General features: G+C 34.8%; 1 protein-coding gene across 7 annotated transcripts in view; it reads left to right on the top strand.

Moving 5' to 3' along the window:
• LOC138695934 (phospholipid-transporting ATPase IF-like) overlaps positions 1 to 24,939 on the top strand; it is a 344,160-nt gene that overhangs the window by 267,293 nt on the left and 51,928 nt on the right. For all 7 annotated transcript variants that reach the window (XM_069820330.1, XM_069820328.1, XM_069820329.1 and 4 more), the window contains 7 exons: positions 758 to 847; positions 1,234 to 1,398; positions 3,700 to 3,852; positions 10,061 to 10,937; positions 18,055 to 18,136; positions 19,718 to 19,818; positions 24,562 to 24,681. In XM_069820330.1, coding sequence (XP_069676431.1) covers positions 758 to 847; positions 1,234 to 1,398; positions 3,700 to 3,852; positions 10,061 to 10,937; positions 18,055 to 18,136; positions 19,718 to 19,818; positions 24,562 to 24,681 — 1,588 coding nt within the window. The remainder of the gene's footprint in view (positions 1 to 757; positions 848 to 1,233; positions 1,399 to 3,699; positions 3,853 to 10,060; positions 10,938 to 18,054; positions 18,137 to 19,717; positions 19,819 to 24,561; positions 24,682 to 24,939) is intronic.

Raw genomic sequence — 24,939 nt, 5'->3', positions numbered from 1 at the left:
CTACACCGACATGAAAATACTACACAATCAGAGAAAAAAAAACAGAAACTTGACACTCTAGAACAATATGAAATTTACAAACATAAAAACACACCTCCAGCACATCCTGAACACTCAACTGAATTTAAAAACACACGCCCTTTTCGACACAATCATGAACACATCCCACCACGACAGGAAACCAGAAGATAGCGCGGGACCTTTACTAGGTTTTTGACATTGAAGAACATCACTTCGAAACTAGTCAGCCAGGCAATTTCCTAAAATGTTAAGACTGTAAAGAAGTTATATAGTTAATCAGTGGTAATATTTTGTCCTCGAGTAGCAGATCGACCTGGTTGGCGAGTTGGTATAGCGCTGGCCTTCTATGCCCAAGGTTGCGGGTTCGATCGCGGGCCAGGTCGATGACATTTAAGTGTGCTCAAATGCGATAGGCTCATGTCAGTAGATTTATTGGCATGTAAAATAACTCCTCGGGACAAAATTCCGGCACATCCGGCGACGCTGATATAACCTCTGCAGTTGCGAGCGACGTTAAATAAAACATAACATTTTTTTTTCGAGTAGCAGATCTTGCAAAGGAAAAACAAATATATAGGAATTTTGTGTATTTTGAGAGAAATCAATTTTTTAAACAGTTGGTTCACTCGCAGATTTACAAGATACGAGATATCACTTCTTAGCCATCGATATTAAAAATAGTTACTGTTAATAAGTTGAAATTAAAAAGTTAAAATACCGTACATGTTTGTTTCAGTACACAATTTTGAGCTTCTTGCCCAAGAATCTCTTTGAACAGTTTAGAAGAATAGCGAATTTCTACTTTCTTTGTATGACAGTTATAGCGGTAAGTGAAAGTTGTATAATTTGTATGTATGTATTTATTCACACTGCAATGGGTATATATCCGGTGGCAGTGGTAACTAATTACACTCAATAATGACAATAATAAACTTATTAATTAAAAATACAATAATGATAATACTAATAATTAATACTAATAATAATAATAATAATAATAATAATAACAACAACAGGGAATATACTAAATTAAATGAAACGATCACTTAAAATAACATTTGAAATATTCTAGTTTGTTGTACCTTTTATTGTAGAAAGTGAGGTTTGTAGCTATGAATTTTGTTAGTGGTTCTCCTGTAAGTCATTATTAAATTCTTTAATAATGCTGTGATTTTTATTCTGAAATAAATTTACTCTGGTCTTACGTTACAGTTATCAATTGAAAGCCCTGTGGAGCCGATAACCAGCGTACTTCCCCTAGTGTTTGTCATTATTGTGACGGCTTTAAAACAAGGTTATGAAGACTGGCTGAGACATCGTTCAGACAACGAAGTGAATTATTCGCTTGTTACTGTGATAAGGAAAGGGATTGTACAGGTAAACTTACCACTAGGCGTTTACAATACCGTAAAATGGGGTGAATAGGGACACAGGGTGAATGGGGACGAATTTTGACTATTTGTTATTTCTTTGTGTCAAAGAGTAAATACAATCTATCTATCTATCTATCTATCTATCTATCTATCTATCTATCTATCTATCTATCTATCTATCTATCTATCTATCTATCTATCTATCTATCTATCTATCTATCTATCTATCTATCTATCTATCTATCTATCTATCTATCTATCTATCTATCTATCTATCTATCTATCTATCTATCTATCTATCTATCTATCTATCTATCTATCTATCTATCTATCTATCTATCTATCTATCTATCTATCTATCTATCTATCTATCTATCTATCTATCTATCTATCTATCTATCTATCTATCTAATCTATCTATCTATCTATCTATCTAATCTATCTAATCTATCTATCTAATCTAATCTATCTAATCTAATCTAATCTATCTATCTAATCTATCTAATCTATCTATCTATCTGTCTATCTATCTATCTGTCTATCTGTCTAATCTAATCTATCTAATCTAATCTATTTAATCTATCTAATCTATCTATCTATCTATCTATCTATCTATCTATCTATCTATCTATCTATCTATCTATCTATCTATCTATCTATCTATCTTATCTATCTTATCTTATCTATCTTATCTTATCTATCTTATCTATCTATCGATCTATCGATCTATCTATCTATCTATCTATCTATCTATCTATCTATCTATCTATCTATCTATCTATCTATCTATCTATCTATCTATCTATCTATCTATCTATCTATCTATCTATCTATCTATCTATCTATCTATCTATCTATCTATCTATCTATCTATCTAATCTATCTAACTAATCTATCTAATCTATCTAACTAATCTATCTAATCTATCTAACTAATCTATCTAATCTATCTAACTAATCTATCTCTATCTATCTATCTATCTATCTATCTATCTATCTATCTATCTATCTATCTATCTATCTATCTATCTATCTATCTATCTATCTATCTATCTATCTATCTATCTATCTATCTATCTATCTATCTATCTATCTATCTATCTATCTATCTATCTATCTATCTATCTATCTATCTATCTAATCTATCTAATCTACCTATCTAATCTACCTATCTAATCTATCCTATCTAATCTATCTATCTAATCTATCTATCTATCTAATCTATCTATCTAATCTATCTGTCTATCTAATCTATCTAATCTATCTAATCTATCTATCTATCTAATCTATCTAATCTATCTATCTAATCTATCTATCTATCTATCTATCTATCTATCTATCTATCTATCTATCTATCTATCTATCTATCTATCTATCTATCTATCTGTCTGTCTGTCTGTCTGTCTGTCTGTCTGTCTGTCTGTCTGTCTGTCTGTCTGTCTGTCTGTCTATCTATCTATCTATCTATCTATCTATCTATCTATCTATCTATCTATCTATCTATCTATCTATCTATCTATCTAATCTATCTAATCTATCTAATCTATCCTATCTATCTATCTATCTATCTATCTATCTATCTATCTATCTATCTATCTATCTATCTATCTATCTATCTACCTATCTAACTATCTATCCATCCATCCATCCATCCATCCACCCACCCACCCACCCACCCACCCACCCACCCACCCACCCACCCACCCACCCACCTACCTACCTGCCTATATCTATATCTATATCTATGTCTGTCTGTCTATTTATTTATTTATTTATTTATTTATTTACTTATTTAATACTTTACACTTGAGTGTACATTAGACATTGCAGCCCGAAAGAACAGAAGCTCGTGCTCGGGCGCAGTTCAGACCAGTTATACAAAATATATCACAAAATTAAGAGAGTTCATTGAACACAATAACATTAATAAATGGTAAAATAATACAGCATGTAATAATAGGGTCTATATACAATCAGACAAATACAAAAGTACATAATTATTAGAGTATCAATTTTTAACTCAATTAGCTTAAACAATTAAATAATTAATCTGATTTGTTTCTTAAATCTGTGTGTGTTAAGTGTACTTAGCTCAGGGTAAGCTCTAATTAATGCATTATATATTTTGGGTCCAAAATTTCTGCTGTCATTAATCCGACATAACATTTCTACCTAGGACGGTCTTCATAGCAACTCTGTATAACTGAAGCCTGAAACAGTCTCATTTCAATTGAAGGAATGCGCTAATATCCAGTGGATAAACCATGATATCAAGAATAAGAATAGGTTTTTATTTTATTGCACAGGAAGTTAAGGCCAAAGATGTGCACGTGGGTGATTTGGTGAGAATAGCGAGTGATACAGATGTTCCTTGTGATCTGGTGCTACTGTCATCTAGTGATCGTGATGGCAGATGCTTTATTACCACTGCCAACCTTGATGGTGAAACCAACCTTAAGGTATTTAAAAACTTGTTTCAGCTATTTTTTTATAAGGATTACGTAAGGAAGTAAGTTGTTACAGAACAAGTAGAAATAGAAAAATTTACTTCTGTTACATACATACCCAAGATTGCTCATAATACTTATTTGTTCTACTTTTTTTTTGGCCTGAATTTTTTGAAGAGTTTTTATTCCATGTAAAAGAAAAATGTGTAGTTAAATGTTTCAATTAGATTCAATTTCCATTTCTGTATCTGTTTATAATAAAATGTTATATTTATATTTATAATAAAATTGATACTTTTCTTGTTAATACAATATTTCAAATTTCAAATGCATCAGAAGATACTACAACATGGTCAAATACAAATTTATGTAATAATACAGGACGGAACATGTAATACAGGACATTGCATCATACAACAGAATACAATTACAACAATAGAAACAGAAATAAAGTAATACAGGGACATCATTTTATTTTTACTAACATTTCCTATATTAACCCGGCTATACCTTTGGATCAAGATTCAGAACCGGAAATAACCGTTTGCTACCCCCTTTCACAACTGGAATTCGATGATACTGGCGTAAAATACAAACAAACCAATTTACTAGGTATAGGAGGGAAGAAAAGTAGTTCATCCATTTACGTAAACTAGGAAATATTACGCTTTTGATTTTTTTAATTTTTTTATTATGTTCTTGTTTAATTAAAATACAGTACAGTATTAACAATGAGTCTTTTTACTCACGAACTGAGCTGTCCATTCGGACGTAATCATTATGCAGTGTATATTATACTGTCTACAGCACATTAGCGTACAATATAGAGAATGAAGTTAAATATAAAAATAATCATAATATATATATATATATATTTAAACACATTTTTTAAAATGGTGGCCGTTCATTTCGATACAGGCTTCAGTTCTAATGTGCATATTATTGCACTATAGACTATTGTACCTAATTCCAATTACCAGTTTCGTTCTTCGTACTAGTAACTCATGTTGAAATAATTCTGTACCTACTCTATAAAAGAGTATCTTACGTACTATAGCCTAATTCAATCTTCACTTCTGCCCGATCCGAAAAGATAAAATTACTCAGACATACTGTCTACTGTCCATCCAAGTAGTTATGTCGTAGGGTCGTAGAAATGGGAGGAAATCACGTGAAGTTAATTACTTAACGAGGCCCTTTTATTTAAGTTATTTTAAACAGTTCTATAATATTGCGTAGACGTCCAATTCCTAACAGAAATTAATGTTCTCAGAAAAGAGCTAAGACAGCCCAGCCATTAGCTGGCGAATAAAAGCTGGTGGGGGAAACCGGAATACGACGTAGGCAAATGGACGACAGTACCTGTGCAAAAATGATTCAATATTGAAAGCTTTTCGTCACTGGAAAACGCGAACTTATTTTTGGAACGTACTATTTACTATGACCATAAGGCTACTATGACTGTTTATGCGGTCTTGGATCTGTGTGGAGGACGGTTGAACTTCATTAGTAGAAGGGGTGGGAGTGAAGTATATCTAAAAACTCAGGTACAATAAAAATTGAAGTAAAAATAAAATGATGTCCCTGTACAATCACTATAAAAGAAGATACAGTAATATTAACAAAATTTGAGGACCGAATGAGCAGCGCTCGTGTTCGGTCACAGTTCAGATATATTATTAAATATAAGAGGAATATAGAAAATGAAATAAAATAGGAACTAAAATTAAAATTACAGCTACAATGAAATTATATAATGTAATATTAACATGGAGAAGAATAATATCGTACGTGAATAAAGTAGGATAATTTAAGAAAAAAATATATATTCCGAACTTATATAGGGTGTTTCCGAGGTGGTGTTACAAACTTTCAGGGATTATGGCGAAGGGCACATGTATCAATTTGAGATAAGGAACCATAGTCCAGAAATGACTGAATCGAAAGTTATAAGCAAAAATAGTTGTGTGGAAATGGAATTGTAATTTGGTACCACGTGCCCTCCTTCCTTTAACCTTTGGAACAGTCGTGGAAAGATGGTATGGGCCGGATGTCTCCTACGTGGGTACTTGCTCCGATACAATCTGTGAGCTTGTCTACTGTTCCGATTGGCTCATCCGTATTCGAAAATCAGGTCTGCTTATTCCGCTCTCGTGTACATACACTGCTGTCTACAGACGTGCATATCAGGACCGACCATGTCCGTTACACATTACGCTATCTGCATTGCTTTAGTGTAGTTTCCTGTCCCCATCCCTCAGACAGCGCACTGAATGGAATACTGTAAGTAGTCAACGTAAACAACATCAGATGAATACAATATGTGTAAGATGTACAGATAAATACACATAAATAAGGTGTACAGAGGAATAAAATTATTTCATTTCCACACAAATATTTTTGCTTGTAACTTTCGACTCGGTCATTTCCGGACCAGAGTTCCTTATCTCAAATTAATACATGAGCCCTTCGCCATCATCCCTGAAAGTTTTTAACACCACCTCGGAAACACCCTGTAGAATAGGCCTATAATATAGGCTAATTAATTCATACACATAGGCTATACATTTATTTAATCAAATTGAAGACATTAACACGTTTCTAATTTTCTTGTTATATGTTAGTGAGTTACATGTTAGAAGTTCTGGGTGTAATTTAGCTAAAGAATTATACAATCGAGGGCCAAAATTAATGTTATGCTTTAAACATTAGGTTCTACTGATGTTGAATTATTATTTCGTCTTGTGTCATGATTACGTACCTGTAATATAAACTTATTACGATTTTTATGATAAAATTTTAACAGAGTATATATTTATAAATTTGTTCAATATTAAATTCAGAATAAATTAATTTAGTTGGATAATCAAAACGATTCTTCAAACAAATTTTAATTAGGCATTCCTTTTTGTACTAATTTAACGAAGTATAGGTTACAAATACAACATTGTAATCACCTTGGTTTTAATACATCATACTGTCTAGACAAGGGATGAGCACATTGTCTCCCGCGAGGTGCCTTCATTTCTCCATCCACAAATATTCTACCTGTCTGCGTGTATGTACAGCAGACAGAGGCTGAACTCAGTACGATAGCATCCTAATCAGGAGTGTGTAAAATGGTGGAATATGGCGAATAAATTGTAGGTTTCGTTTTTAATATTTTTAGCGGATTATTTTACGATGCTTTATGAACTGCTGTGCAGTGGCGTAGCGTCAATGTAAGCTAAAAAGCTCAGCTTTCCCAGTTAATAATAATTTCATAATAAACCTGCAGTTTATGAACAAAATTATTTATTAATTTTAATAGAATTTATATTTATGCGTTAAATATTGTGATGCGGCAGCTCAAGATGATTCGTGATGCAGCAGTAAACAATAAGCCTGCACACACCAGCTTCCAAGCAGACTGGTTTCTTACACTCATTCTTCTGTGTAACATACCCCGCATATTTTCCATCCCTTTCTAACTAAACTAGGCTCGCAAGAAGCTAGCTTCGACATTACAAACAATTTAGTTTCCGAGTTATCCCTGTCGTGAGATGTGTTCAGTTGAAGTGTTAGTGTGCATTGTGGCTGATATAATAAATAATGAGTGAAATAACAGTTCCTGACACCAATTTACTTGAATTTTTAGGACAATTCTATTATCAAGACCGACTTACGAACAAAAGTGCGATTTAAAAAACAAATGACCGTGTCTGTTTGTTAGAGATATGTGTAAACCATGTAATCATATTTTACTACGTACCATTTGAGGTCATGCCTTAATGGTATTACTTACGAGGTTCCAACCAATCTTCGGACTGCTGGCTTGACATTGACTACTATATATTTTAAGACTATATTTTTGTAATACGTTTTCTCATATGTACATGAAAGACAACATGAGTTAGCTTCCCCTGCTCAAAATTTCATGCTACGCCACTGCTGCTGTGGTTATCTAGCGTCTGAATGATAAGAAGATGATATTGCCGGCGAAGCTCTTAATGGGCTGAGGAAAAACCTCGGCAAAAACCTCAACCAGGTAATTTGTCCCAAACAGGATTTTAAATCCGGGCCCGCTCGTTTCATAATCAGGGATGCTAGCCATTACTCCACAGCTGTAGACTCGTTTTATTTCCAAGAAACGTCGGAACAAGACTATTTTGTTATTATGAATAAAGGAAAAATTCAGTGCCTCAATTGTTCAATTGGGATTTGTATAAAACACAATATCAGACGGCACTTTGGTCTTAAATATAAGACAGATTTTGACGAACATGAATCTATGGGTAAGAGTTTAAACAGGATTATTAAAAATGGTTTGTTGTTGTTTAGTCAACTGTCCGAAGACAGCTCTGAACCTCGCAAGTGATTCTAACAAAGCATCACATATGAGGCAACTAGGCCAGGAGATAATGGGGTAGGATGGCCAATTCCTTTCCCCAAAAATGGTTTATATTAATAAAATAGTTATTACATGCGATAAAGCAATGTGTTATTTGAATGTACCGGTAATTTGTAATAGTGAGAAAGTTTTCAAGAAGCTACAAGAATAATTTGTTAATGGAAAAGTCAACTCACAATCACTAGGCTATTAGTTGAAAATGCAGTCCGATCAATTTTTCGTATTTCAAATACGTAGACGAGTCATAGAGAAAAATACCCTTTTTCAAATGTCAGGTAAAACCAGAAAGGAATTGTATGAATATTATTGCCTGATAACAAGTCTCCTAACTTGCATAATTTCGGAGCTAAGATGCAGGGAATCTTTGAATCCACTTATATCTGCGAACTTTTTTTTTCTAAAATGAACCTGATGAAAAATATTGCGCATATACGTGTAACAGCCTGACTAAACATTATAGGCGATTTAGAGCTTACATGTGATTATTTATAATGAGTGCTAAGCCATAGTAATCAAATTAATGTTTACATTACATGTTTAACTCTATTTGAAATGTTTAATGTAATGACATGTCGCATTAGTTTTGTACAGCCCTAAGCGGAAGAGAAATCAAGTTCATGTGATGTAAACATGTCTGAAATATTGTGGAAGGGCTGAACTGGATCACATTCACCTCCCCTCCGTTATACCCATCCCTGGTTTAGACAGTGATATTAATGTAAAATGAGGACACAGAATTCAAACTTTTTCACCCATGGGGGATTTATACCGTATTATACAGTGCTAGGGAGAGGTGAAAACAGAAAGCAATAATAATAATAATAATAATAATAATAATAATAATAATAATAATAATAATAATAATAATAATAATAATAATAATAATAATTCAGATCTCTCAATTAACAACAACAGATGCAGTCTATATAAAAGAGAATATAGAAAAATTAGATCAATTAATGTAATAAAGCTTTCATTTATATTTGTTTTAAATACTATTAAATGTTAATATAGGCATTAACTTAAAACTATTATTTTTTTTTATGTAATATACAGTGAATGTGAATTATCCTTCTGTGTAAAAATTGTTATATAATGCCTGTGTTAAGTTTCTTTTTTATATCATCATTCATTGAACCCATCGAAATTCGTCGCGAGGGAATGAAGAATACGGCCATATTTCTTTAATGCAACAGTGGGTTTCAGTCCGCCAACATAGTAATAATACTACACACCTAATGAAACCTAACATAACCTCTCTCATAATACTACACACCTAACCTATCACACAATCCACACCTAATCTAACCTAACCTGTCACATAATACTACACACCTGTAGTAACATTCCTCAAATTTAGTATAATTTCTTTTGCATGTATTGCCGGTCCTATTTCTCGTGTCAGTAGTCATCTAGTGAAAGTGGATCGTAATTCGAGAAAGGAAATATGGCAACTTTCATAATAATTACATTTAGTTCGTCCAGTGTATGTTTTGTGATATATTAAATGTGTTAATGTAGTAATAATTATATATAGTACAATAAGAATTGAAATGTGTTGTGGTTGTGATAAAAGTATTGAAAATTGGCTTATAGCGCCACATTGGCAGTGATAAAAGTGTGCAATATTCGTTCAGTGGCTGGTGGATACTCTATATTGACCATTGTTAAAAGTAATTGGAAATCTGATATATTCACTTTAGAAAGTCATGTAATAGTTATATTTTATTTTACTGTAACCTAACTGAGTGCTAGTTTTCAAAGATAGATTTATAACTAGACCTTTGCATTTCAGACTAAAGCTGTAACATGTGTCGTGCTTCATTTCAGACGCTGACGTGTCCTAGACTGCTGCGCAACTTCTCACAACCAGAACAGCTGGCCAGACTGAAAGCCCAAATAGAGTGTGAACAACCAACTCCAGACTTGTACAATTTTTTTGGAAAAATCGAAATATTTCCTAGCGAAACAGATCCGTGGAGTTCAAATGTACCTTCAAATCGCACAAGTGTACAAAGTGTGAGAACATCGCAACACGCCTATATGTTTGGTGACATTGCTTTGCGTAATACCAGCGTAGGAAATGGCGATGTGGCCGCACAACAGCGGAGTGTTGACAGTGAAGTGATTTTAAGAAGAACCAGTTTCGTTAACGGTGAAGTGCCTACAAACCACGACAGGGTCTCCACTAGTACGAGGAGAAGAAGTTCGCAGTCGCGGAATGACAACAGTGTCGTATTAGACGTTACTGGTGTTACCAGTGGGAATAGAAGTGCTGGTGAAGAATTGGTGGCTATTAGAACTTCTCCAGATGGCTGTGAAGAAACTGAACATTCCAGATGGGAAGCAAATTTCGTTAATCTTACCAAACCTGAATCTAATTTAGGTGATCAAGTTTTAAGGAGATCCACAATTACCGGTGATATAATACAGTTACCAAGATACAATATTAGTAAAGATGTAGGATTACACAGGGCAACTATTATCGGCGATGTAAATTTTATCCAGTCAGATTTTGAAAGAGTTTTGTCGGCTCGAAACTGTGTTGATTCAAGTGCTGAGAGAGGTGTAGTCACTAGTGTTTTGGAGTCGCGATTCAGTGCAGAACAGCTGGAAACTGTGTTTCAAGAATCGAACTCTTCACCGCTTGGAACAGAGAACTTACTTCTCAGAGGGGCCAGACTTAAGAATACGGAATATGTTATTGGTGAGTTGAACAAAGTATTTTAATATATTTCTTTTTTTCCTCCTTTTTTCTTTGCCACTCAACTTGTAACGCTATAAGTCACATTTTACTATCTTCAAGACTGAAGGAATATTGATTGAATTAGGCCTATTAGGAGTGTTTGCAGAATTGTAGTATTTCCGTGTTTGTTTCAACAGTGAAGGTGATACGAAGGTAATTAATGCAGTATGCCTGTTTTATTTCCTTGCTGCTAATCAGGACTTCTTTCTGCAGCTGTGTTACGAATTCCCATTAATTGCCACACACTATGTATTAGAGATGGGTAAAAAAAAGCTGGAACAGTTTTCTTGAAAGTGTTTCACAAAGTTTCGTAAAATAACCTGTTCCAACTGTTACAAAAAGTGTTACACTGCTCCAGTGATCACTTCAACATTCCACATGGTTCCGAGAAATAAACACTTCAATTTCTAAACAGCTTCCCTGCTGTCTACAAAGACCACGTGTAGCGCTATCATTGACCTCCAATCGAAACTAGATATACAATCGATGTTCCATACGACCTTCGTGCAACAGTAGCCTATGTAGGACAGCGCAATTTAATTGTACGAATCAAATTCCCTAATAAATCTGATATTAGTTATTATTGGCCGCCCATTGATGAAGAATATGTTCATGGTGCTCAAACATAGTGTTAATTATTAATATACCGTGAAAAATATTATCAGCTAATGTCTTATCGTTATTAAACTTTCCTAGAGTTATATGCGTTATTTTTTTACTAAAATCGATTCATTTTGAATTGTAGTTATTTACTGTACTCTTTAACAGAACCTACGAAAAATGACTTTCGTCGTCATAATACATTGAACAGCTGATTTAAAGACGATTCAAAGGCTTTGAAACATTTCCCTGAAGCAGAAGAGAAGTTGAAACAGTTGGGACAGTTGGCACTGATGTTGTAAACATATTTTTATGAAACTGTTTCTTTGAAACTGTTATTTTGGAACAACTTAGTTCATGAAACAGTTACATTCATAGTAATAACTTCTATGTATACAGAGCCTAGTTACGAAACACATGAATTCATTCATTTAGTGTTCTGCCCAAGGGCAGATCTCTCACTGCAAACTCAGCTTTCTCCAATCTTTCCTATTTTGCCATGTTTGCAGTTTTTCTTGGGAAAGATAAATGCGGTAGCTTCTCGTTGCTTTCCGCACACCACTCTCTGTTTCGCAGCTTAAAAAGATCTCAGAGGGCCCCAGCGTGGAGGTAAGGAGAGTGGATTTGACTAATTAGGCCCTCCGGACTTCACCGAAATTCACTGCTAGAGTTAAATATCAGTTATATCAGGGTTTTTGACCCGATCAGAGACCGGGAAATTAAAAAAAAAAAAAAAAATTAAGAGATGTTTTACATGGTCGGTTTTTATTAAGTGTTATGTTTTCTACAAGATCTCGGCATTATAATTAAGAATTGAGTCATTAGCACAGAGCATCAACATTTAGTTAAAAAAAATACCAGCATGAAAATTCATTTTTGTTGGCTATACAGAGTGTCTGAAGCCGTTCATTTTTGTTTAGGTAGCCCAAATATTAGTGCAGTCATGTGGGAGGTATTTAATGGTTTCGCAGGCGGAATCAGGCATGTGTATTAGCGTTTATGTGAATGTCTTCGTATGATAATACTCGTATCATGTTAAACATGTGCAGTCAATCTGTTAATTATTTATTTTCTTTCGGCTTTCAAACGTTTCTTATAGTCGCGTTTATCATTCGATACTGTTTTATTGAGTCATTTCCTCTTTTTATAGTCCCGATATTATATTTTCTTTATGCGAAAGTTATCTCCAGTCCCTCAGATTAATTTGTTTTGTTTCATTTAGAATAACTAACAGACATAATAAAAAGGAACCTTTAAAGAACAGACAGCGTAGAGTTTTAACACAATTTATTAATTCAGTTAAAGATATTTTGAGTAAGTTATGTCACTCCTAGCGACACTACCATGAGAACGCCTCAACATGGTTAGACCAAGAAAAACGTTGGATTCAGGCTATGACAGATCGACGGCAACCCGCATGGAGTTCGACCATAGTGACGTATTCTCCTTGATGGAACACGTTATATTCATTATAATGAGTAATAATTGAAGACTTGAAATAAAAAGGCTCTAAGTGCCATAATCATGAATTTGAGTAAAATGAGTTTTAAGTGTACTAGGTAATTATTGGTCATAATTTCAATATTAATGTGTTTTAATTGAAAGATAAGCATAGTATGGAGGTAGTGTCCAAAGGAACTTACAAACGTAATATTGCAATAGTATGAAAAACGTACTGAAAGTGGAAATTTAATGAAAGGCTCTGAGTTCCATAGTTCAGAATCAGCAAAAAGATAGTGAAGAGGACAAACGAATGAAACAAAAACGGTTTTTTGTTCATAAAATAAAAGTTTATTCTGTAATGCTTCTGGAAAACTGTTTGTGGTCATCATTTTTTTCAGGTATTGTATCATTTCAGTCAAATTCTTCTTCTTTTCGGTTAATACCTGGATTTTCTTCTAAGTTAACGAAAATATTTCAGAAAATGTTCCTCTGCAAACTTGCACTAAGTCACCTTGCCCATCTGGAACAGAGTAATGAATAGTTGCTTGTCTCCTGCTCTGTGAAGAGTCATCGTAGGTACCATGACGTCTTCTTTTAACATGTGATACTTGCATCAGCCCCATCACTTAACTCCCCCGCTTTTCAATATCTTCCAGGTCATAAAAATCTTCATACATTGTGTTCATAGCTGAGGTTCTTGCATCTACACTTGCATGCACACCGACTCTGAAAGCAAGATGGAGAACCCCGTACACTATACCTTACTAGGTCTACCAGTTTTTCTGTTGTCACAACCAACATAATTTAGTTAGACCTTATTGTTGCTTTCATGCAAAAAGAACAAGAATAAACAGTCTGTCCAGGTATGGTGTAGGTTAGCGATCAATAATGAGACTAGCCTCCTGTGCTGGACGAGGTTTTACAGGAACATGTTTATTATTTGAACTTATGTATTCATTTCCTCCATTTTCAGCTTTTTTTCATTGCAGCCGCAGTACCTTCTCCTTTAATTCGTCGTTTCTTTCCACTCAAACTCTTACAAATATCTGCCACATCCGCCATTTAATCTAACTATGAGGAGGAAGCGCGCGGGACATAGAGCCTTTCATATGTTAACAGCAGCGGCAGTTAAACCGCATGTTATCTGTCGATTGCATTTGGTACTACATTTTCATTCGTGGCATTTCGAGCCTTTTATACATTATAGGGCTTGGCATATAGATCCCATTTTGCACACAATTTCAAAATTCCTTATTATGGCACTTAGAGCCTTTTTTATTTCAAGTCTTCAATTATTCTCTCGTTATCTTTCACGTTTGCTGTCACGAGTTTCGGAGATTCGAAACGTGAATGATTATTATCGAAGGCAGGATTCGAGCTTTTATAGGTACTTCTGTGAAAAATTCTTGTTCATATGATGTTTCGATCGATTACATATTTTCGTTTTAAAGTAGTTTCAACTAGAACGATCTAGAATCACCTAGAATCGGAGTTCGAAATTAAATAGTAGTACGAAAAGAAGAACCGGGCATCGAACCCTCACAGACATTCGAAATATTCATAGAACCCTTACTCTAGCTGAGAGCCATGAACTACAGCGCGAGTATAAATGACTTCCCTTGATACGAAAATTATTTGTGGACAAACGATTGAACGTAGAAAATTTTTAAAATTTCGAGTGTATGGAGAAACTCTCCAAGTTTTTAAACATATCTTTTAGGTGCTCGTTATGGGTTCCCCTTGTGATCCTGTAGATATCAAGCCGGTAGTCCAGTTCGTTCCACACACGGCTAAGTGTATCCATATCGATTGCAGCGATGGCGTTGATGATGCGGGCGCGTAGCTCTGGCAGATTTTCCTGTAATGGAGGTACAAAAACAGAGTCTTTAATATACCCCCACAGGTAGAAGTCACACGATGTTAAGTCAGGGGAACGTGGAGGCCAGAAAAGAGCTGCATGTCGTCTCTCCCCGCACGACCAATCTGTGGACTACGCTAGAAGTTTGCCCGTACTCAACTGTTTCTTGTGGGACGCGTGGCCGACCAGAAGATTTTCCTTTACACAGGCATCCTGTGGTCACTAATTATTGATTATATCATCGTCTAATGGTCTTGGCGTCTGGTGTATCATTATTGAATCTACCTCGAAAATGTTGCTGCACAGTTATGACGGATTTTGTAGAATGAAATTCCAATGCTACAAATGCACGCTCAGCACAAGTCGCCATTTCTGTAAACTCAAGTCCTCTACCGGTAGGAGATGGAACTATGCCGCGCGGATAATTTGAAATAAAACTTTGAGAGATATTCTATTTGGTAATATCAGTACCATTGTTGTATTATTCACTGTTTGTCTATAAAAAAATCGCCTAACTAGGGCAATCATTTATACTCATGCTGTACTTTGAGAGTCCGCGTATTAGAAATTAATGTTTCTTTCCTCAAATGCATCGTATGAATCACTATATTAATCAGTCTACCCGTATATATTTTTGCATTATTTTAGCTGTTTTCAACCATTATTAAAACTAAACTCGTACAAGCTCTGCGAGTTAGAAAATTTCAACGATGAAACGTGTCCACCTCTAGTCGTGTTGTTCGTGATGCCGAAAACAATATATGAACGGCTCTAGTCAGACATCCTGTATTCATCAAAATATTACTCAGTACCGAGAAAATTTTTCATATTTCTTTTTCCAATTCCAAAAATAATTTTTTACGAACTTGAAAATTTCCCCTAATCGTAGAATCACCCACATTTTGATTTTTAATTAATTATGGTTTATTTAACGACGCTCGCAACTGCCGAGGTTACATCAGCGTCTCCGGTGTGTCGGAGTTTTGTTCCGCAGGTGTTCTTTTACATGCCAGTAAATCTACTGACATGAGCGCACTTAAATGCCGTCGACCTCGGCCGGGATCGAACCCGCAACCTCGGGCACAGAAGGCTAGCACTCTATCAACTGCGTCATCCAGGCCGATCCCTACATCTTGATCTTTAATTACTAGACTCATCAGTTAATCATAATGTACTCTTCACGATGAAGACAACTTGTTTAGTCAACTGTCCGAAGACAGGTTTGAATCTCATAAGTGACACCAATAAAGCATCACTCATGAGGCAGAAGGTGATGGGTTAGGGTGGCCAATTCCTTTCGCCCCCTCTATTGCATACATCGCTGACTAGTAACATATTATATTAATCAAAATGAAGACAACTATGGAACTAAATTGGCGATGTATACCAGTATTACATTAACGTAGCATGGCATCAGCCGACTGTGATTCGGCTCACTCTCTCGGCCTTTCAAGCGCACATTTAGATCTACATAAATATTCATTTTTGGTCCTACAGAATACAGTATATCTGTTGTGGTAACAATGGTTATTAATAGAGAGGGGTTTTTATGTGCTAAAAATTTAAATATATTTATTTTTTATGTGCAAAAAAGTACGAAAATATTTGCTAAAAATAAAAAAATATATTTTTTTTAAATATGAAAAAAAATACCTTACTTAGCTTGGAAAAAAAAATATTACTAGGTATTCACCAACCTCACTTGAGTGCTAGTAGTTGGCCAAGAATTGCAGTGAACAACAAAGGTCATCTCCAAATTCTCCATCACAAATGCATGTCGATTATCTATGAACAACGACTTATACTGTGAAAACGATCTTTCCACATCACAGGACGTCAGACGTACATATTTAAAGAGAGGAATGTCACAAACACAAACACCGTCAATTTCACCTACAGGCACACCCTCCAATACTTGAGCAACTTTACATATATTTTTTTATATCCACTGTTTTTCCCAAACACATTCTGGAATTTGTCCCTTAGTACTTGTACTTCTGAACCTGGTAGTGAGTCTAGTTTAATTTTCACGGCACGCATCTCCCTGTTTCAGACAACAGGTTTTTGGTTGTTTCGAGTTTTTTTATGGTGGCACACAAAAAGCTTAGATTTGCTAATAGGAAAGCCAAATCTTTTTTAAACAACCATCTTTCAATATATCTTGAAGGATATCAATTGATGAAGCCCAATAACAGGGAATCACAACATGACGTATTGCCTTACTTGATGGACATCAGCGAGAGTCGAGAGATTTGTTTAAATTAAATAATGTTCATGCCCGAGCTGTCATCTGTTGTGTTTCACAAACAAAGTGTGGAATGAAATCTTCTGCAGCAACAATAAACATTCCTAATTATGTATTGCAAGATCTCTCCTCCTTGTCCATGTTAATTTATTCTCTAATAATAACACTGATATGCTGCCTGGCGATACTATTACAAAAATGGATCACGGATACACCACACAGCTTAGAAACACGAAGCAACCAAGAATTCTTAAAAAGATAAAGCACTTCTGAGTAACATAATTAATTTAGTTGTAAAATGTTTAAAAGTTCTTGTAAAAAAATTATTTAAGTAAAAAAAACTCCAAGATTTATGTGTTTATAATAGATTTCCTGAAAATATGTATTTACATATTTTTTTTGTGAAGATATGTGTGTTTATGTGAAATAAAATTCGGGTTTTAAACTTGAAACTTCATGTTCGGAATTTTTAACTTTGTTAATTGTGTTTTATCACACGCAAAAATAATATTTAATTACATAGAAATCCGCTCCTTAGTTATTAGAGGAGAAAAATTCGCTCTGGCGCCAGGGATCGAACCAGGACCCTTGGTCACTCACTTGAGTGCGCTCCTTGTATAATGACAGTTGACTTAATATATGTCGACATTTATGTCGAACTTGGAGTTAGGCCATAAAGGGAAAAACACTAGAGAGGGGAGGATTCGATCCTGTGCTGTGGATTGAACTTCAGCGTAGCTCAGTGGTTAGAGCACTTGGTATGTAGAACCAACCCAGTGCCGGAGTGAATTCTTCTCCTTTTATAACCATTGCACGTTTAGATATTATGGATATTACATAGTAATACATAACTACAAATAGGTTCTCTTTCTTAATGATTAAAAACTTTGTTTGTTTCTCAATTTTCTTACGACATTTATTAACATTTTCAGGTTGTGCAGTTTATACAGGACAGGAAACAAAACTTGCTCTCAACTCCAAAATGACTAGCAACAAGTTTTCTACTGTTGAAAAGTGAGTTACAGATATATTTAGATTATTGTGTTTTAATTAATGTGGAAGCTGCAACTTAACATCAGCCCGCGGGCCATCTCAATGTACTACCGTACTTCAGTTCAGTCACTAGCCAGTGTTATACAATGTGCGGCAGAGGAATTGGGCAATTTTAAAATGAAAATAACTCGGTAGTTATGTCTATTAGAACAAATCTATTACTGCCAAAAAAAATTGCCTATGTGTGCCATTTTGTTGACATACATTTAGATCGTCTTCAAAATTATGTCCTTCAAATGGTGTCCATCTCTCTCTATGCACTCTTCATGTCTTTCCCTGAAGTTGCGTGTCGCTCTTTCCAACATTTCGCCATCAATGTTGGCGATTTCCTGTTCGATGGCAATCTTCAGGTCATCAGTTGTTTGGGGCCTATTTACATATACCTTGGACGTCAGGTAACCCCACAGAAAGTAGTCGCAGACGGTAAGATCAGGCGAGCGGGGAGGTCAGGGAATGTCGCCATGCCGAGAAATGATGTGCCCTGAAAACATGCGGTACAGAACTGTCATTGAAGTTTCAGCCGTATGAGCCATGGCACCATCTTGTTGAAACCATACAATTTGTTTATCAATCCCCCGTAGATGCTTACGCAGTTCTGGTTGAAGAAATTTCCTCAGCATTTCGACGTAGCATTCACTATTCACTGTCACAGTGTTCCCGTTGTCCTTAAAAAATACGGGTCTATGACGCAGTATCTAGACACAACACACCAAACTGTAACTTCTGCACAGTGATGCGGACGCTTGTGTAGTTCGTTAGGATTTTCGGAGGCCCAAGTTCTGCTTATTAACATAACCATTTAAATGGAAATGTGCCTGGTCACTCATGAACATAACAACATCAGCCAAAATTTCTACCATTCTCTCGGCGAATGTCCTACGTTGGACATAGCCTCCCTTATTCAATTGCTGAACAATCATAAGTTTATATGGATGAAACTTAAGATCTGAATGTAATATTCGGCGCACAGATCGTTCTGAAAGTCGCAGTGCTATAGCCTGCCGTCTAGCTGATCGATGTGGACTCCTCGTAACAGCCACTCTTACTCGCTCAATGTTATCGGCGTTCGTACACTTCTAACGTGTCCTGGTGGTTTCTTCTTGCGCGCTGATGCTGATAATCTAAAGTTTTGTACCCATCTCATTATGGTATTACAAGCAGAAACGGCTCCGTGGTAGCCAACATTAAATTGGAGACGAAAGGCACGCTGGGTTTTCACAACTGAATCACTATTCTTGAAAAATGTCTCGATGACGAAAGCACGATGCTCCGAGCTTCATACTTTCATGATAACACAAAATGGTATAAAAAATTCTAACAAACGACAGTCGATCGATATCCATAACCCCTCATGTGGCTCAGTAAACGGCCATCTAAAACCGTCCAATTCCTTTGCCGCACCTTGTAGTTGTAAATATTCTAGAAATGTTAAGCGTTTTCTTTCGTTTATTTTTTTAAGGCTTCATATTTTTAATGATTTTTGGGTTTAAATAGAGAAAATTGAATACTAAAGGAGATTATTCTCTTTCTTTTTGACTATAGGTCTATTAACGGTTTTCTGCTGTTCTTCCTTTCTCTGTTGGCAATTGAAGTAGCTGTCTGTCTTGCCTTCAAGTACAGTGTTGAGGAGGAGGATGATTACAGTAAGTTCTCCATCTTACGTAATTTCCTTGTAGGGGAAGATATCGTTGTTGATTTCATGAAACTTCCTATGTGACAGTAAGAAAATAATTTTTCAGGAGGAAGAAAAAATTAATTAAATATCAATAGGCCCACACTGATCCTCGATGATGTCATTTATGTTCACCATATTCACTGACGTGTTCTACCGAATTACTTCATATTCATATGTAGGACCATTGATTTTTAATTAATCTTTTTCTTTCTCGTGAAAAATAATTTATGTTGTGTACTGTCACATAGAAGATTTCATAAAATCAACGACGATATATTGTATGATAGATAGATAGATATTTATTAGCCTTAGGAAATACAATGATTTCATGGCATCGTCAGAGTGAATACATAATAAATATGCGGTTACATACATGTTTTTCCGACATACAAGATGTCTACAATAATATACAAATAATATACAATCAACACATTCAGTAATGAAGTCAATTCTCCACAGTTTTCTTCAGACCATTACTTGTACAAGGTTCTTGGTTTCCTTATCTTCTTGGGCAGTCTCACCCCAGACATGAATCAGATAGAAAAGAGCAGTAAACACAAAAGGAGATACTAACTACTGTAAGCTAAATTTGGAGTGCTAAACTAAGATACTCATTGACAGTAAAAGGCATGTGGAAAAGTAAAATATGTTTCACTGACTTTTTAAATCTAGCATAGCTAAGGGCTTTAGTTTCAACAGGGAGTTTGTTGTAAAGTCTTATCCCTGTATGTGATAAGCTATTGAGACTTTTGGATAACCTATGATGATTAAAATGTAAATTATTGCATGTTCTTGTGCTGTAGTTGTGATAATCAGAGTTTATTTTAAAACTATCATAATTTTGGTGGATGAAACAGACTGTTTCAAGAATGTAAATACAAGGTAGGGGCAAAATATCAAACTCTTTGAATATTTTTTTACTATCCGAGCGAATAGGTACTTTCTTTATAATTTTCAATATTCTCTTTTGCAGTCTAAACACTTGTGCAAGTTTTGATGATGACCCCCAGATAATTATCCCATATGATAATACAGAGTGAACATAGCCAAAGTAAACCGCTCTAAGTAGTTCCTTGGGAGTTATATTGGTTAGGACACGGAAAGTATAACACAAACGACTTAGTTTATCAGTTAAGAATTGAATATGACTTTCCCACGTGAGGTTGGAATCAATCCATATCCCTAAAAATTTTGTACAATCGACGTCCTTTATTCCAGTATTATTAAGTAGTATTTCAATGGAGTCATGTAGTTGTTTCTGACTGAAATACATACAAACGGTTTTACTGACATTCAGTTTTAGTCTATTGCTAGCTAACCACTGTTCTAGTTGTCTTGAGGTTTCATTTATTTTCTCCTGTAAATTATTTTTATCAAGAGCATTGAAAACAATATTGGTGTCATCTGCAAAGAGAACGGTTTTAGCTTGTGTTATCCTTGAGGGAAGGTCGTTTATATACAGGAGAAATAGAATTGGGCCAAGTATGGAACCCTGGGGCACCCCGCTTTTCATGATAGTGGGATATGATTTCATTGAGCCTATTTCAACAAATTGTTGCCTTGCACTTAGGTAAGAAACAAACCAACTTTTAGCTAACCCCCTTATGCCAAACCATTGTAGTTTCTGGATCAGTATCATGTGGTCAACTGTGTCAAATGCTTTGCTCAGGTCCAGGAATAGCCCAACTGTTTGATTCTTGTTGTCTTTTGAATTTAGAATAAATTCCGTGAAAGTGAATATGGCGTTATTAATTCCTTTGCCTTTTTGAAATCCAAATTGAGCATTAGATAGTGCACCATTGCAATCTAAAAACCGAACTAATCTATTATACATAACTTTTTCAAGGATTTTGGAGAATGTAGATAATAGAGATATCGGCCTATAGTTGTTAATATTTTGTTTATCTCCCTTCTTAAATATAGGACATACTTTTGCGAGTTTGAATTGTTCGGGAAATTTACCACTAATTAAAGATGAATTGCAGATGTTTACTAGTGGAGCTACTAGTAGTACGGCACATTTCTTTACAATACCATCCGGAATGTCATCAGGTCCACAGGAAAGATTATTTTTTAGTTTTTTTATTATATCGAGAATTTCATCTGCAGTCACGGGAGATAGAAATATGGTGTTTACATTTCCTGTTCCATGTAAGGTTGTTTCCTGACTACCTGTTACCTGGTTATTAGGATTGTCTGCTACATTTGCAAAAAATTTATTAAAAATTTCAGCTATTTCGAAGGAATTTTGAATTGTTTGACCATTATGTATTATTGAAAAGTCTTGATTTGAGACTTTGGTATTTTTACAAGTTTCTTTCTTTACAACTTCCCATATAGCTTTACCTCTGTTCTGTGCTTTCATAATGAATTCTCCATTGAATTTCAGTTTAGCTGCATGTATAACTTTCTTTAATATGCTGGTATATCGTTTATAATGTAATTTAAGATCTAGGCTATTTGTAATTTGGCACAATTTATATAACTCCTTTTTCCTCCTACAAGAAGTTACAATCCCCTTCGTTATCCAATTTTTTGAATTGTTGAACTGCTTATTTGTAAGTGTACATTTTTTTAGTGGAAAAGCAACATCAAAATAATGAGTTATTGAGTTTATAAATTCGTTTGTTTTCGCATCCACATCTGTTAAGTTGGTTACTTCAATCCAATTTTCTTTGCTTAGCAAACGTTTAAAATATTCAACGTTTTCATCATTAAAAGATCTTTTATACCTAATTGGCTTAATGCTATTTGGTTTAGGGTTTTCAAATGCATAAATATTTAAGAATATAGCATTGTGGTCTGCGATACCCATATCAATATTTCCTACTGAGAATGGATAAGAATCACGGTCAACAATTATTTGGTCTAGGCATGTTTTAGAATTAGAGGCTATTCTAGTTGGAGTGTCTATTGTTTCTATCAGATTATATGATCGAATTAGCGATCTGAATTCTGTTATGGTAGCATCACTATTTAAAAAATCTATGTTGAAGTCACCGCACAAAATTAATTGATGATGATTCCACTATTCAATTTCTTTAATAATAACTAGAGTCCGGATGTTAGGCAAAATGCCTTTTTTTAAACTGAGTGTATGTATGAAAGATCTACTAGAGATAAACACGTTTCCTCACATTTTGGGACGATAGGCCCAATTTTTATCTTTCCTTTTTTGCCTATTTTAGCTCTCATTGCCTATTTTTAGGTTATTGCACATGTTCTATATTTTTAATGCATTTAAAATAAACCACACATAAATTATATCAAAAAACAAAAAAAGAACGATTGTACAAATTAAAAATATATATTCACCTCACACAAATATTTGCTGAGAATCTTATTCTCCAGCAATAAATATGTTTCCAAGAAGTCGTAAACTTTTCTCCCTTACTGATTCCATCTTTTATGTCACTTAACAAAAATGTTTGAACAGTATAACCCTCAGTGCTCACGTCACTTCGGGGTTTACCAGTGAAAGAGAGGGGATGAGGGAAGTATTAAAAGCAAGTCTCCAGGTCCCGTTACTGTTGTCGCTGGCACGCACAAGTCACGCGTAATTTGAAGTCTCTAATCCCTTCTCACACCTCTCTTTTTGAGACAGTACATAGTCGGTTTTTCCCGATCTCTAAAAGAAATTAGAGACAGTCCTTCTGAAATAAGTTGTTTCAAGTTTGCTCCAATCACTTCAGTAGAAGTAGAAAGATCTTTTTCCACCATGAAAAATGTTCTCTCTGACAGGCTATGACAGTTGACAACTTAAAAAAGCGTCTTGTTGTGACATGTAACCAAGGAAAGTGAGTACTGTATGGGATAGTTTATTAAGTATTTGTCTATTTTTTTGTCTGTTTCCATGAATAATAAATGCCTATTTCACTGCCTATTTTTACTATTTTTAGTGCCTATATACCTACCTGTTTTAACCAAAATAAATGCCTAAACATCCGGGCTCTAATAATAATAAATACAGTACTGTACTCCAACCACGAGAAAGTCTCAGGAGAATGAGATGCAATGGGGTAATGCTATGAATGAATGTTGATGTCATAAGGTCACACACGTGGGTAGATGCATCTCCATTGGCTATCTCGCAAAGCACAAACGATAACACTGATACACACATATTTATACTACCCTAGTCACAAAATTAGATCACGGTTAATTTCCTGGTCTTTTAATCCCTCCATACAGGAAATAACATATGCAGTAGAGTGCATGTCTTTTAAACTGACGTTATAACGGTAATATTATCTATCTACTTCGCTCCAATAGATGACGCAATAGGAAGCACATTCCTTTCACGGTTAATCTCCTGGTTGGAGAACAGTATATAAGCTTTATGCAATTACCTTGGCAGATTATTATAACCCAAAAGACATTGCTATTTGTAATGTGCTACTACCTGTACAGTATGTACTTTAGTTTGTGAAAATGAAGAATTTAAGTATATTCATAATGGATTAGAGATAGACTACTTATGTAAAAGTAATTCATTTGAGATTATCACAGTTTTCTCATAAAATAGTACCATGCAGTCGTTATAGCTATCATTATAATCACCAACATCAATAATACTGCTATCACCATTATCTGTCACAGATCACTTTACTATCCAATCACCATCACAAAATTCGTAATCATCACTGCTACCATTTATTGCTGCTATTATAATCGTCTAGATTCGTAATATGTTATCCACTTTCTGTTGCAGAAACCGAAACATATCTTGGACCAAAAAGTGATATTGATGTCGGACAAGTTGTACAAGATTTATTTTCATTTGTTATTCTTTACAACTACATCATTCCAATATCGCTTTATGTCACCATCGGTAAGTAAGTCTGAGGATGTTTACTGATACTAAGATGCAAAGAAGGATTTCTGATCAATTTACATAACATACCAGTATTTCCTCAGAGTACTGATAGTGGTTGGTATTGATTATACCTAATACTTAGAATGTTATGCCTTCTAACTAGTGACATCACAATGCCCCTGCATCCTCTAATTTCTGACATTCCTAAGTAAATTTAATCCATTTTGTGTTCTTGTATTTCGTTTTTTTAGTTACCATTACCCGAAATATACT

Source organism: Periplaneta americana, chromosome 3 (genome assembly GCF_040183065.1).
Source record: "Periplaneta americana isolate PAMFEO1 chromosome 3, P.americana_PAMFEO1_priV1, whole genome shotgun sequence".
In the NCBI taxonomy this organism is placed as follows: domain Eukaryota; kingdom Metazoa; phylum Arthropoda; class Insecta; order Blattodea; family Blattidae; genus Periplaneta; species Periplaneta americana.
The sequence above is the reverse complement of the archived record's forward strand: the minus strand, read 5'-3'. Positions and strand labels throughout refer to the sequence as shown.